The sequence below is a fragment of the Austrofundulus limnaeus genome, unplaced genomic scaffold, assembly GCF_001266775.1.
Source record: "Austrofundulus limnaeus strain Quisiro unplaced genomic scaffold, Austrofundulus_limnaeus-1.0 Scaffold2, whole genome shotgun sequence".
Taxonomy (NCBI): domain Eukaryota; kingdom Metazoa; phylum Chordata; class Actinopteri; order Cyprinodontiformes; family Rivulidae; genus Austrofundulus; species Austrofundulus limnaeus.
Window position 1 is genome coordinate 9,769,202 of NW_013952404.1, and position 15,614 is coordinate 9,784,815.

At 39.4% G+C, this 15,614-nt stretch overlaps 1 protein-coding gene across 1 annotated transcript in view; it reads right to left on the reverse strand.

Annotated features, from left to right (window-relative positions):
* Positions 1–15,614, reverse strand: part of msrab (methionine sulfoxide reductase Ab) — a 47,119-nt gene that overhangs the window by 9,786 nt on the left and 21,719 nt on the right. The window contains exon 5 of the mRNA XM_014015426.1: positions 5,199–5,305. Within this exon, the coding sequence (XP_013870880.1) occupies positions 5,199–5,305 (107 nt within the window). The remainder of the gene's footprint in view (positions 1–5,198; positions 5,306–15,614) is intronic.

Consider the following 15,614-nt stretch of genomic DNA (forward strand, 5'->3'; position numbering starts at 1 on the left):
CACACACACACACACACACACACACACACACACACACACACACACACACACACACGATCCAAGCTGGCTTGATAAAACCTATTGTTCCTACATGCACACACATATGCAGAAGCCCCCCGTTCATCCATTTTTCTCTCCAAACCCCTAACCCATCTCAGAGCCACCCCCACCCCGCACTCTCCTCCTAATCAACTCTTCCCATCCCTTCTCTCTCACCCTCCGCTAAACCCCTCACCCAGCTCTAGGGAGACACTTTTCAGCGGAGAAGGGAGGGATGGAAAGAGCGAGAGAAAAGAAGAGAAGCTCTCCTCCTCTCTGCTGCCACAGCGGCTGGGCTACAGAAGCCTTTGATGTTCTGCAAATTTCAAATTTCATTATAGACAACCCCCCCCCACACCCCTCTCCTTCTACACTCTGCCACCCCACCCTGCCTCCCCCTTACCCACTCCCTCTCACGCTTAAACAAGCTTTTCTGCCTCCCTCTCTTACCCCCACCGAAACCTCCCCCTCAGTGCTGAAGTTAAGGAAGTGAAAGCCGTGCAGTGGAGACTCTTCATTGGGGTTAATTATTAAATGGACGGTGCCTGTACATGTCAGATGTATATTTATGTGTCAGTGTGTACATGTGTGACTCACGGGGCTGGCGGCGAGGTGGAATCTGAATTTTTTTGGTAATGCCTGTCTTATCTCTGGTGGTCTCATTTCYCCTCCTCCCACTATATCTTGTCACTTTAGTTGGCCTTTTTAGGATAAAATGCGTAAACTCAACCCCAGTCCCAAAAAGCCGGCAAGTCTTCATCTTTCCCCGACTCAGGCAACCATTTCAGGGTGGGACGCTGCCATTTTGGTTCAGTGTGTGTCAGCTGCTTGAAGAAGATGTGCGTCCCAGTGGCCCTCAGATGGAACTGGGGTGTTGCTAAAGTGGTTGACAGATCGGTGGTGTCAGCAGCGTCGGCGGGGAGAGAAAATGAAGGAATGAAAGAGAAGGAAGGAAATGTCAGAACGTGGCTGTGCTTCTCCATGCCTGAAAAAAGTGTATTTTGTGAAAATCTGCAGTGAAGTGGATAAAGGTTTCCAGCTTTTTCTTGTCATCACCGTGACAAAAATGATCAATTTCACAAACAACAACCTTTTAACGTCTCCTTTTTTTTTTCCTCCACCGTAATATGAACAGCGGGCCTTTTCAGMTTGGTTTTAAATGCTCACAACATGACCTATTTAAGGACGTTCACTCTTCAAATTTTAGGAGATTTTAAAAGTGTGTTGTCATCATTAAAATAATTGCTTTAAAAGAATTTGAATCTCAGGTAAACAAAGACATATCGGTCAACACTTACACACGTGGACAAAATTATTGGTAAAACCCACAATGGTCACAGAAATAACTTGAATCTGACAAAATTATTGTATTTATTCACGTATACTACGATCTCGAGTATAATATGATCATCATTTTTTGAGCTTAAAAAGCATTAAAAAATCTATTCATCAATAACCTGTGTATAATACTACCCCCCCCCACACACACACACACACTTTATGAAGATTTTTATGTAAATAAAAATTCTATGAAAATGAACTAATGAAATTCAGACACTGCTTTTCAGCCAAGCTTCAACAGAATGTTTTTCAAATAAACAGGCCTGGACAGAAATGATGGTACTCCTGAAAATAATGTGACCATGGGACATGTTTAATTAAGGTGTGTCCACTAATTAGCATCACAGGTGTCAACAGTCTTGTAATCAGTCAGTGGGCCTGTATATAGGGCTACAGATATTCACTGTGCTGTTTGGTGACATGGRGTGGACCACACTCATCATGGACCAGAAGAAGCAAAGGAAAGAGTTGTCTCAGGAAATTAGAAAGGAAATTATAGACAAGCATGTTAAAGGTAAAGGTTATGAGACCATCTCCAAGCAGCTTGATGTTCCTGTGACTACAGTTGCACAAATTATTCAGAAATTTAAGATCCATGGGACTGTAGTCAACCTCCCTTGACATGCCCACAGGAGGAAAACTGATGACAAATCGAAGAGATGGCTAATACGAATGGTAACAAAAGAGCCCAGAAAAACTTTTAAAGAGATGAAAGGTGAATTTCAAGCTCAAGGAACATCGGTGTCAGATCGGACCATCTGCCGTTTTTAATGGGAGGTGACCAAGGAGGACACCAAATCTTAAAATCAGCCAGACTGGAATTTGCCAAACTACATCTCGACAAGCCACAAAGCTCCTGGGAGAATGTCCTCTGGACAGATGAGACAAAAATGGAACTTTTTGGCAAGGCACATCAGCTCTGTGTTCACAGAGGGAAAAATGAAGCATCAAGAAAAGAACACTGTCCCTACTGTGAAACATGGAGGCTCTGCTATGTTCTGGGGCTGCTTTGCTGCATCTGACACAGGGTGTCTTGAATCTGTGCAGGGTACAATGAAATGTCAAGACTATTCTAGAGAGAAATGTGCTACCCAGTGTCAGAATGCTTGGTCTCAGTCGCAGGTCATGGGTCTTGCAGCAGGATAATGACACAAAACACAGATAAAAACACTGAAMAGTGGCTAAGAGGAAAACACTGGATTACTCTGAAGTGGCCRTCTATGAGCCCTGACCTAAATCTTATTGAGCATCTTTGGAAAGAGCTGAAACATGCCGTCTGGTGAAGGCACCCTGCAAACCTGAGACAACTGGAGCAGTTTGCTCATGAGGAGTGGACCAAAATACCTGCTGAGGTGCAGAAGTCAATGACAGTTACAGGAATCGTTTGATTGCCTCAAAAGTTGTGCAACAAAATATTAAATTAAAAAGGTACCATCATTTATGTCCAGGCCTGTTTCATGAGTTTATTTTTTTAAAATCTGTTAATGCATGATTGAAGAAAAATGTCTGACTTTCATTTGTTCATTTTCATAGAATTTTTATTATTACTTTTGTCAGATTTAAGTCATTTCTGTGACCATTATGGGTTTTACCAACAATTTCGTCCAAGTGTGTATATACGTTTATTCAGCTCGGTAATGCTTTTGTTTCTTGTATTTTTGTCTCCATTTGTATGTGTGTTAATTGTCCAGGTGCAAGTATCTCGTTTTATGGATACAAAGTGTAAAGTGTACAACAAAGAATAAAAGTGGCAAAGTGAAGAGAAAGATAAATTTTACCAAAATTTACTAACTAAATTTTCATGAATATGGTAATTTTATTTGTCTTTATGTAAAGTAAAATATACAGAGTGAACCAGGCTTTTGGATTTGGGCAGCAGATGCAGATGTAAATAGGGTCATAGTTTCTTTGTTGATGATTACACTTTACCCAACCCCCCTGTTTTGTGATGGCTGTTTTCACCTGAAAACACTGTAAAGGTGAGCAGCATTTAAACCTGTGTGTGTGTGTGAGTGTGTGTGTGTGTGTGTGTGTGTGTGTGTGTGTGAGAGAGAGAGAGAGACAGGGTCAGCTTCAGCTGACAGCCTGTCATCGTTGACTCTGACTCTTCTTCCCTCTTTAGCTTTTGTTTTTTCTGCTGTCCTCCCCCTTTCTCCACACTCCACTATTCCCAGCTGCCTCTCCTCTCCTCCCCTAACCTCTGACCCCAGCCCAAGGCCAAGGTTGGGAGGTTGTTACCACAGCAACATAACAGCCCCCACGGTTTGTGACAGCTGACCCCTCGGAGCCCAGAGTCGCRGTGTCAATGATCATTTGTTCCCCTCTGAAACCTCTTCAGCTCATCTGTGAATATAATTTAGGAAGGAAAACAGAGAAAACCCTAACAGAAGAGTGGATGGACGGACAGATGGACTGACAGAACTAAGGGGGGACGCGTGTGCTGCTGAAAGAAGCAATCTGAAAATCATTTAGGATGACCCATTGACCTTCTTTCTCTTTTTTAGCTTAAYAAGGAGGGTGTCACTGAGTGCATGTAGATAAATGTGATAAACAGAGCTGGTTTTGGAATCACAACACAAACTTTTTATTGTTATTTAAATAACTGGGACAATCTTATTTAATGACTAAAAAGATTTTCTTGAATTTTACGGTTTTACTTTTTAGTTTGATAGATTTAATCTAGTTATTGACAAGATCAAATGAACTAAATATTAAGTACMCTGAGTGTAAAATAKGGATGATGCATTTAATATATATATTGTTATYCTGATGATATTCAGTTGMACATCTCGTTTTCTCCACATGAAGTTACAAAAGTGTGTCTTTTACTWCGTTGTTTGGATTCCATAAAGAGCTGGATGACTGAGAGTTTTCTTCAGTTAAATGAAGATAAAACAGGTTATTATTTTTGTGCCAGATAAAATAATTCCAGCGATAAAGCAGATCCTTGGGCCTCTTGGCAGTCTGGCAAAATCTTCATTTAGAAACCTTGGGAAGATTTTTGATTCTGGTCTTACACTGGATCATCATGTTAAAACTTTGTTCGTTCCTGTTTCTACCATCTATGAAATATAGCAAAGCTCAGCCCCATTGTATCTCGTTCAGAAATGGAAACTTTACTTCATGTTTTTGTTTCATCTCGTTTAGATTATTGTAATGCATTGTATYCATGCCTAACTAAAACCTCTCTTGACCGGTTACAGTCTGTGCAGAATGCAGKTGCCAGGCTCCTGACTAGATCTTCTAAGTTTTGTCATGTGACTCCACTCTTAATGCAACTTCATTGGCTCCCAGTTRATCATCGAGTGAAATTCAAGATTTTGGTTTTGACTTGGCGAGCTCTGCATGGTCAGACACCACACTACATTTCTGAACTTTTACATTTTTACACTCCTGTCAGGGCTCTGAGGTCTTGTGATAAAGACATGCTGATTGTTCCTCGGACAAAGTTAAAGACTAAAGGAGACAGTGCTTTTTTGTCTGTGGCTCCAAGGCTTTGGAACTCTCTTCCTCTGAATTTAAGATCAGCAGACTCCTTTAAAGCTCAGTTAAAAACTTATCTTTTTAAATCTGCATTTGTTTGAATTTGCTCTGTCTATTTTTATTTTATTTTATTTTTGTTTATGTTTTTTGAAGCACTTTGTGATCCCTATCTTGAAATGTGCTGTATAAATAGTTTTACTTACTTACTTACTATATACATAATTTCAAATAGTGCTGCTTATTATGAGATATTCTGCCAGATATGGTTTGTTTAGGTGTAAAATCATGCTTGAATAAATAAAAGAATAAACACTTTTGGAATGTGTGTGTTTTACCTGCTGGAAGACCCCTTTACTCTTCAGAGCGAGTTCCTGTTGAGTGGGGTTGGATGTGTAAATGACTGAACGATACTGTGTACCGACGTCATTATGCTGCTTCATGCCTACATATAAACACAAACAAAGAAAATCAAGACCCCAGTAAAAGCATAAATGCTACAATCACATCAGACATAACGTCATTTGCATGCAAAGGAGTTCCACAAACACGGCATCATTCTGCAGCTTCGAATTAAAAAGCTGAAAAAAAAWATCGAAGATCACAGCAGATTTGGCTTTCTTTAGTGGTGGCCTCATTTAGGTGTACGAGCTAATCGAGGTGCATTTTCTTTCTCGTTTTCATCTAGGTGCCACTGACAAAATTTTCATCAGCTTTACATCAGTGGATCTGGAAGAAGCCCAAGTCTAGTGTACCTTGATTAGAGAGCTAAATGGCTGCCGTCACCTCTAAGCTTTTCACATGCTACAATCCTGAGGAGCTCTGGCATCAATGAAGGCATCAATGGCAGGCCTCTCTCTCTGTTATTATCTCTCACACTGCATTGCCCCTAAGGGTTTGTTTCTTGTTTTTGCTGAAGAGTGCCATTCTTTTGCTTCGTCTCTCGCTGTAAATCCTTGTGTTTCTCGGTGTTTGGCCTTTTGTTACTAGAGCTGCAGCCAGTGGAGTCTGAAACAGACATGCCTTTCAGCTGTCTGACAGCACCATCGGATTAGTTTATTTAAACTATACAGCTTGCTCCTCTTCCATACGCCACAATCAGTGACTTGGTAAACTACTGCGAACTTAGGGATTACGTATTAATACAATCTTATAAAAGATGCTGTAAATTCAAAACCTGTTTAAATGCTTTAGCTTTTTTCCCCTACACCTCAATGAATTTTTGGTACACATCAAGTTATAAACAACACTGAAAACTAATCACCTTATAAAGTTGTTAACATCTTGGCAAACGGTTGCTTGTTTATCCATCAAACAAACAGCTACATTGGCAATCACTTGGAGTGTTTGTGCTCGTCCAACAAATCTGAGTTTGAACGCTCCATCTCCTTTTAGCTCCGTTTTGCTTTTCTCAAACTCCTAAGGGGAATAGCCAACTTTTCAGCGGGTAGTAATAGTTGCTGAGAGTCTTCATCTTCTGTTTGGTGCTTGGCAGGTAGCGTACTGTAGCTTCTTTCAAAGAGTTATCTTTGTCACCATATGCTGAGGCTCCAAATGAAAAGTGGTAACAATAAAACCAAATTGTTAAGTTCTGTGCTACACAGATGATAATTACCTACTGGTTTTTCACCAACTGACATCTTTCACATTATGCTCAATTTCTAAAAATAACATGGAATATGATCATATAAGAGTAGACAGACAGACATGTTGAAACATTTATTCTGCTTTTTTACTTCTTATAGACAGAAATGCATGCCAAACCCTCAAACTCCTAACTTAAGTTTTATTTTTTATTTGTTTTAGTTTTTTCCAGACTTACAACACATCTGGATTGCTTTTATCAATTTCCTCCTACAACTAACAGTCTAGATATATTTTGTTTAACATTACCCCCTCCAGCACTTTTTCTTTATCACATTTAAACCACAAAAGCATTTAATATTGTTGAAGAGCTGTTCAGTGAAGCAAATTCTCTGAGGCAGCAACATCAGTTATTGTGCGTTTATTCAGCATGTGTCAGAGAGCAGGCGCTGTCTGCTCTGATTTGAATGAAGACAAGATAAATACGTATGGCCGTTCTGCTTGAACGGGCCTTGTCGTAGATAGGTTGTGACACTCTATGATGTAAGGTAACATTTAATATAAAGAGAACAAGATATGCAGATCACTGTGTCAGGGAGATGTGCTGTGTCAGTGGAGTTATTTACCCATGATGTAAAGAGAAAGCGAGCAAAAAGAGCACAGATAATACACAAAAGCAGGGGCGACTTAGAACATGATGATTTGCAAAGTTGTACAATTTTGTAGCATAAGATGAACATTTGTCAGTATCCAATGTATCAATGATTACAGGGCGTTCTGTAAAATGCAGAAACAGTGAAAAGAAAGATGTGATTGACGGATGTGGATCCAAGCCAAGATAAAGGGTGGATTTGGAGTGCAATATTAAAATTACTAGAAGTGTCTACAGCACTCACTTTTGTTTTCACGTTTCAAAACTCACTCCAAGTGTCATAATACTTTCTCTTCTTCCTGACTTCAAAGAACTTTGTTAAATATGCATTGACCTTGTCAGGGTGTGAAGGTATAAACCTTAAACGCAAAGCTTTTTAAATAAAATATATGTGTTTCATTTGCAAACACTTTTAATGTGTTTTTTAAAAAAGGTCAACTTCTTTAATCATTGCCCCTGTTAGTCCATAACATGCACACAGATTTCTTTATATTAGTGTTTCATTAACTCACACATGGTCATGCATCCCTGTGAAGGAAATTTTGTGACTGATTAACATAATTTTAGATACAGTCTTATATCAGTCATTTACTTTAAACAGTGATAGAATCAACATGTTTCTACTGCAGGAAAAACAAAGACTTGCTTAAGATTTCTAGTATATCAGTGCTGACGTAAAAAAGAGTGGTGTGACCAGGATGTTCTATTACTTGTTTTGGTTTGTATGGCCACATAGAGACTTTAGAATAACCAGCAGCAGGAGAGAGAAGCCATTGTTTTGTTTGGTGCTGATTAGGCTCAGGGTCACACACAGATACTCTGAGCATGAATCGAGTTTTTAGATCTGAAGAATAAAGCTTTGTAAACTGGGAACTAACATGGGTTTCTGCACAATTATTCGGGCATCCAATTTTTGAACACTTTCTTACACCTGCTTTGCCCCAAATATGATTCAAATCCTGATAATGAATCATAATGAGTCATTTCATMAAAGATACATAAGCAGAAACAAACAATACAAGTCAGCCTTTAATCACAATACAGTTCAATTCAACYTGAGTTTTGATTTATTACACTCAGTACAACAAAACACAGGAATGATTTGAAATCATTTGAGAAAAATTATTTCCCAGAAAATAAAAAAGGCTGCTCACAAACAGGTTTTCTTTTAACATGTCATTACACAATACTAACAACAATACACAATTGTTTTTTTTCTTGAATACTGAATTTATGTTGATTTGTTTTAAATGAATAAACTTTATAATTATAATTTGAAAAAAATACAGTATGTGTTTATAAACAGTATGTGTTCGACACTCTTTCTTTGACGCATAGGTGAGCAGCAAAATGTATTATCTACATTACAAAAAACAAAACTATTACTTTCTGGAATATCAGTTGARCCACATGAGAGGTGAAGCACACTCGGGGTTTGTTGCCGTTTATACTAGCACTACTGCAGTTCTCTTCTTGAACAGTAGGCCTTGCTAATAAAAAATAAAATACAGCTAAATAACAGAAAGAGTAGCCTAGTAAAAACCAGCCCCTTGATCAATGTTTTGCCTCGTACAGAGGGTCTGGACACTCGGCCARTGAGAAACGATTGCTGGCTGGAAGCGTGGACTCTGTTGAAGTTTAAAACAATGATTTTACCCAATCGCTAACATTTGGCCGTGACGTATGTAATGGCCAGCTCAACCGCGAAGGAAGCTAAGCTAAGAAGCTAACCGGAAATTGCATGTACTGTAAACAACCATCTGCTACTAGGAAGAGGGGAGTACTAACCTGAACGAGATGGCTGTAAATCAGTGCTGCAGGTTTTATGAGACAACTTTAATTTAATTTGGAAGCCTTGTCAACATGGAATGAATGGTTGTATTCATTTTCTGGGCTGTCATTGCTGAACTACAAGCAGACTAAAATGGCACAGAAAATCGACAWCATCGTTCAAGACTCCTCCTCCTGTTCACTGATGGAGCAGAGAAGAGAAACTAGAACTGAGTGGAAAACAAGGACCAGGCTACAGGAAGAGCAACCAAAAGAGGAGTTAAATACTAAAATAAGTGAAGACAGGGCATTCTTCCTTTATACACACWAATGTAACTATATTTTTATTTTTTACTTTTTCTCAGATAAATGCCCGTAGAAATTAACCTTTTTTGCAGGCTCTTCTTCTAATCATTAAATTGCAAAAGGACTGAACTTATTTAGCGCTTTATCAAGTCCCTCCGGACCCCAAAGCGCTTTACACTTACAGACATTCACCCATGCACACACATTCACACGCTGTAGGGTAAGCTACACTGTAGCCACAGCTGCCCTGGGGCATGCTGACAGGGGTGGGGCTGCCATGCACCGGTGCCARCGGATCCTCTGACCACCATCAGTAGGCAAGGCGGGTGAAGTGTGCCCAAGGCCACGACTGAGACGGCTGGAATGGGGGATCGAACCAGCGACCTTCCGGTTGTGGGACAACTCCCCTAACCACTCCACCACAGCCACCCCTAATATATGAAATTTCATCAYTATAAGTATGTGACAAACCAATGCATCAGTTCATGTTATTCTGTGAATCAGCTGTGGAGGAGACAATTAATTTGTACTGATTCARGGATGTGAACATGAATGTTGCATTTTTTGGGTCAGGTGCTCCACTGTATTTAAGTCAAGGTTCTATAATTTACACTTCATACTAAAAGGTGGCAATATTGTGCTGGTTTGGTAACTATAATTAAAAGATGAGCAGAGAAGAAATTTGACTGACTTCTCACTGAACCTTTCATGCAGTTTTTGTGTCCTTGTGGTGCCTGTGTGATAAATTAAATATGGATTGCAGTAAATCTCATCATGCAGCATTTCCTCAAAACAACCTTTGTCGTTTTTCTTTCTCTGCTTGTGGTTTGACTCTGGATCGTCTCTGTTTGTTGTGTGTTTAGTGCCACCTTATGAATAGGAGTTTTGTTCTCYTACATTCACTGTCAGCAAACAGTCCACGCAGCCACAAATATCTGGGCTACATGTTTGTTGGCTGATGAATCTGGTGAATACCAATTGACAGGTAAAYATGACAAAATTTATGTCACAAGTTTTATGTTTGGGTTCACAGTCAAGCAAATGCAAAATAATAAATTCAGGCTAAATGAAAGCTTAAAAAAAGAATCAAAAAACAAAATGCAGGTGATTGAAACAAAGGAACATTTTTTTACATTTTGCTCAGAGTGTACAGCAATCTCTCGTCTCGTTCTCTGCTGATCTATTAACACCTGTATTGATAAATCAGAGAGGCATGTGAAGGACCTTCACACAGGCTCATACCTATCACTTGTCCCTTTAAAATACCAGTGTATGATGACTCAGGTCTACAACTGGGCAATATTGGCAAAAAAATGAATCATGATTAACTGTGGCATTTAGCCAATAATGATTAACAGATGACAATTGCACTGGCATGTTTTTGACTCTAAGTCAGTTACCGTGTGTACTAAAATTATACTTACAAATCATCACTACAACTAACTTTTTAATTTAGCAGTTTAAAATAGGAAGCTGTGAATTGAAACCCACCTTTTCCACAATGTTGAGCAGCAGCATATCTGAAGTAATGCAATAGGCCAAGGGCTCATATGCACGCATGATAATAATTCCAAAGTGGTAAATATTGATTGATGACAGTTTTTCTGACAATTAATTGCACACAATACGARTTTGCCCAACCTTACTCAGGTCCAGACATATTGTGCATGTACATACATGTACTTCACAGCAGAAGATTGGGTTACCCTTTGCAACTCATTCTCATAGGAAGTTCTATAAAAACAGAACATTTCAGGCCTGACAAGCGAAAACTGGGAAAAAAAATCTTATTCTACTAAACCTCATTTCACWATAATTAATTGCTTGGTATTTTTGTATCCTATGATGGAAAAAAAATGTTTTACAATCACTGTCATAATATTTGCTAGTGTAAACAGCATGACTGTGTGCACAAAAAAAGTAAAACGCACCAACAATCAAATGAGTATTTTTCATAACGTTGCTTCATCCTATGCATACTAAGTGTTTTCTTATTTCTTTTCACTTTTCTAACATCTTTCACATGACAAATACGTATCTAAACTACAAAATCATAAATAATGTAATTTCCTAAACACATTTAGAAAATTCCCTTCTATCTTTCACCAAATGAGGGTAATGAAAGTATAAGGATGAGAGGTAATGACAGATCATTACCTTCATCTTTTTCCTCTGCCTCTCTGTGTTGTTACACACTGACAAGGTCCACCAGAGCCTCAATTATTATTGGATGGCTGGCAGTCGTATTGTAACTTAGCTGTTTAACTGATTTTCCACACTGACCTGTGATTCTGATGACCCAAAGCACACTCTGGTTCACACAGGAACACTTACATATACAGGCTCATATGTGGACAAGACATGCCGCCCACTCATGTATCATAAAGCTATTAGTTTGACTGCTGTAATTATATTAAAGCAATTTTAAAGCTTAACATGAAAAAAGAAATTCTCCTAAGAGAAAAGGTTTAACATCTCGCAATAAAAAAGGCTTTGATTACAAACTAGTTGATGGTTCCGAAAACAAACCGAGAGGCTCCTCCTGTTTTAAAATATTAACAAAATCTCACCCGATCTTTTGATACCACTAACTTCAAATCCATCCCCACAACAACTCAGTCCACAGAACTACACCCCAAACAAATATCGCCCAAAAAGAAACCTTTGGCACACATGTTTCCGCCTTCATCATCTCTCTCATCCTCCATTTTTAAAAGGCCCCCTTCGTTATTTTCTACATCCATCAAAGGCAGCAGTAATTATTAATGAGAACCTCCCTGTTCTCTCTGCATTATGCATGAGAGCCTCGCCTCTCAAAGCAGAGGGTAATGGGGGTGGACAGAAGAGGAGGGGCAAGGGGTCACACTTGTGCACACACACACACATACACACACACGCCGCTTTTTTGAGGTCACTGACCTATACACAGAAAGCCAAAAACGTTAATTAACCGCCCRCTCCTTAAAATAGAGAATTTCAACATGGCCCCTTTAAATCAAGTTGAAGCCAAAGTCAAAAACTGTCAGTGGCTGTTTGAAGGGGCGTCTCGGGCCTCTGAGGGAGTAGCTCCACTCTCCGAGACGTTCTTGCACAAACCAGTGGACACAAATGTACATGRGAAGACTTTTTGTTGTGTTCAAACCCGCTGAGAATTCATGCAACTCTGTAAAATCTCCTTCAGAGTTTCCTTTGCAAAGGATAAAAAAAATGGCTCCACTCAGCTTGTCCCTGCTGGCTGTTTGGGATAAAAGCCTGTCATTTTTCTGGATTTCAAACWTCACTTTACCTGCTTGCTTCTAGACTTTCCCATTCCTTCTCTAGTTCTTGCCTTTTCTACTGCGCATTTAGTTCTTTTGAGATTCTGTTTGATCCTCTCATTGCTGAGTGTTCATTTACTATTTACGATATAGCACGATATATTTGCTGCCTGATTTTCCGTTTTAAGGGATAAACCTTAAAGATGGTTAATTAGATTAAAAATGATGCTGATGTCTCAGAAAGAGAGTTATAAAGGGTATAAGAAAAAGACTGAGGCTTGCTTTGAACATGGCTCTTGCTTCTACTTTTGTCCAGGAAACCGGTGGCATGCACCTTATTACTAACGTTCCTTTGTTCATCATTGACATGAAAACTGAGATCACCTCTTTACAGCTTTATTGACACTGTCTTTATGAGCTCATTCATTACCTCAGTGTGTCAGAGTGACACAAAACAAGAAATGATCAAAAATGAGGCAAAACAAAAAAAAATTGATAAAAATGTAACAGTTAATTGCAGTGTCTGCAATTAAAAGAACACCTAAAATAATTTAAAATCATTGTCATAGAGTGAGCACTAATAAAACCTAGTAGTTTCCTTTTTTCTTCTTCTTTTACCCCCTTTTCCCCACCCAAACTTATCATCATGCACCATTATCTATCCAATCAGGTCTAGAGGAGCTTTAACCTGCCTTATAACCACGCCAGCATCAACAAAGATTATCTGGGGTTGACAGAATTTTTGTTTTTAAACATTTTTTTGAGGGAAGCACYTGGAGAAAAAAAAAGTGCAATTCCTGATAACTGCAGTGTTCCCTGTATGTGTGTGATAGTACTCAGGCTTGTGCCGTGCCCGGCGGTCCCGTTACGACTGCATGCATGCCAGCAGAGCTCTCTCCTCCTCCTCCTCCTCCTCCTCTTCTCTTCTCTCAACTTCTATTTTTGCCCTGTTCTTATGTAAGCCGCTCCTATCGCGCTGGAGACAGAGGCAGAGTTCGGAGCTAGGATGGTAAGAGCGTCCTCAGAGGACACACACACACACACACATCCACTCACCTGCACAAACACAAACACAAACACACACACACACAAAGCAAAACATAAAATGATGTCCTGCTTGCTGTCAGATGGTGACACAAATACAGAGGCGATTTTAAATCRGAATGGGTCTGCCTCAGCAAAAGTATAGTGACTGAATGTGCACGACACATCCTGTCGTCTACCACATCTAGCACAAAATATATATATATATATATATATATTGTTTACATATGCGAAGAAACAACAGCAGATACCGTTTGAAATTCACATGTGAAAACAGCTTAAATTTATGTTTTATTTTCAGCTCATTGTAGTGGCACTCTCTAACATGATTACTTCATGGTTTGGGGCACACTGTCAGAGCACCGTGACTCTGGCCCGCAATTGTTTATTTTTAGATGCATCTAAATGTAACAAAGCCCTACTGTTCCATAAAATCAGCCTGCACAAGATCAAATYCTGAATTCCTTCAAATATATCAAGTGCTACTGTGCAGGGTTTTCAGCTGAGAGGTTACAGTCAATGTTCCAGACATATTTTTATAGAACTTTGTTAAGTTTCAGAACAGCACGTTACATAAGAGCTTTAAAAATGCATTATTCAGTTAACAGCTCTAAACAACAGAGTTTTTTTGTAAAAACAGTAATTTAACAAAAAATATGGACAAGTTACGCATGAGATGGTTTATTTTAATTCAAGCCCAAGTATTGCTTGAATGTGTTTGAGCTCAGAGTGTGCTGAAGATGATTCTCAGCTACTACCACACCTAAATTAGCTTCATATCTGTAAATATACATGCATAATAACCAGGCATTGATGGCTACGATGGATCTGAATTGGGTTGCCTCCAGAAGTTATTCAGTTGTAGATGTAAATCTAACGATTACTTTCTGGGAATTTCTCTGAAATACGTTCACTAGGTATTTTGCTAACACAACATAGGAAAATATACACAAAAATAAAGTTGCTGAACTTGCATGAAACATTATTTTCCTGACTTTGGAAGCCATTATTATTTTCTTTGTTTATCTGGTTTACATCCTCATTTTTATTCTCAAATGAAGGCGCTGACAGTTATGKACGTTTGTTTTTGCAAACACAAACAAACCTACTTCATTCAGTTTATTTGAAAAATTTTAAAACTTTATCACAATCAAACAAAGCTCAACCCCCCACGCCGCACGCACGTGTGCCACAATCTCCATAAATTACGGCCGTCAGCACGTCTGAGGGTGTAATAACTGACACCTGGTAACGAGCACGCCATCATCAGCCAGCCGCACAAGAGAAAAAAAGGTTGAATTAAAAGAGTGGGGGGTAGCGGAGGCCAGAGGTCAGAGGTCAAGGTTTCCTCCTGGGAGGGGTTTGCTTTAGATTGGAGAGATACCCCTAACATTGAGAGATGGGGTGACACAGGGGAATATGGGGCTACCCCAACAGGGAATTGGCGTGTGTCGCAGCCAGCTGGGGTTAAGATATTATATAAAAGGAATATTCATGCTCATTTCAGCTGTCAGACAGAAATCAGTGCCAGATGGAAGACAGCTTGATTTATGTCCATTTGACCCAAGAAATACAAAATGTTCCATGTTGTGATATGACATTTTACAAATCTATGGGATGAACTGCAAAAACCTCTCATCACTTAGAGTGCTATGCAGTGAGGACTTAAGAGCTGTTTTTTTATATATAAAAATACTAATAAATCAAGTTCAGTGGTCATAAAAAGGACAGCAACATTTGGCAACTTGTTAAAAGATCTGCAATATTTCTTTTTCTTTTTTTAACTGTGCGACTCCACCAACACTATCTTCTAAGGATGAAGGTGTGCGTACGTGCAGACGTTCTCAAATGAGGACAGCTGCGTCGGCCATTTTAGCTGTGCATTTGTGTTTCTGTGTCTACCGGTACATGCCTGCTTTGCCCGTTCACTGACGCAGCATCAGCAGCCCACACCATAAATACTGCATGGCCTCAAAAAATAGAGAGGATGAAGGCAACAAGGGAAGAGGAAGTTCAGGGGAGGAAAAGAGTCAAGGAGGAAACAAAGGAGGGTGGGAAAGCCTTGGTTGTTAAGATGAAGGGCGGCAAAGATGGGAGGGGGGTTGGAGAAAGAGACGAGAGAGCAGGGAAGATACAGGGGG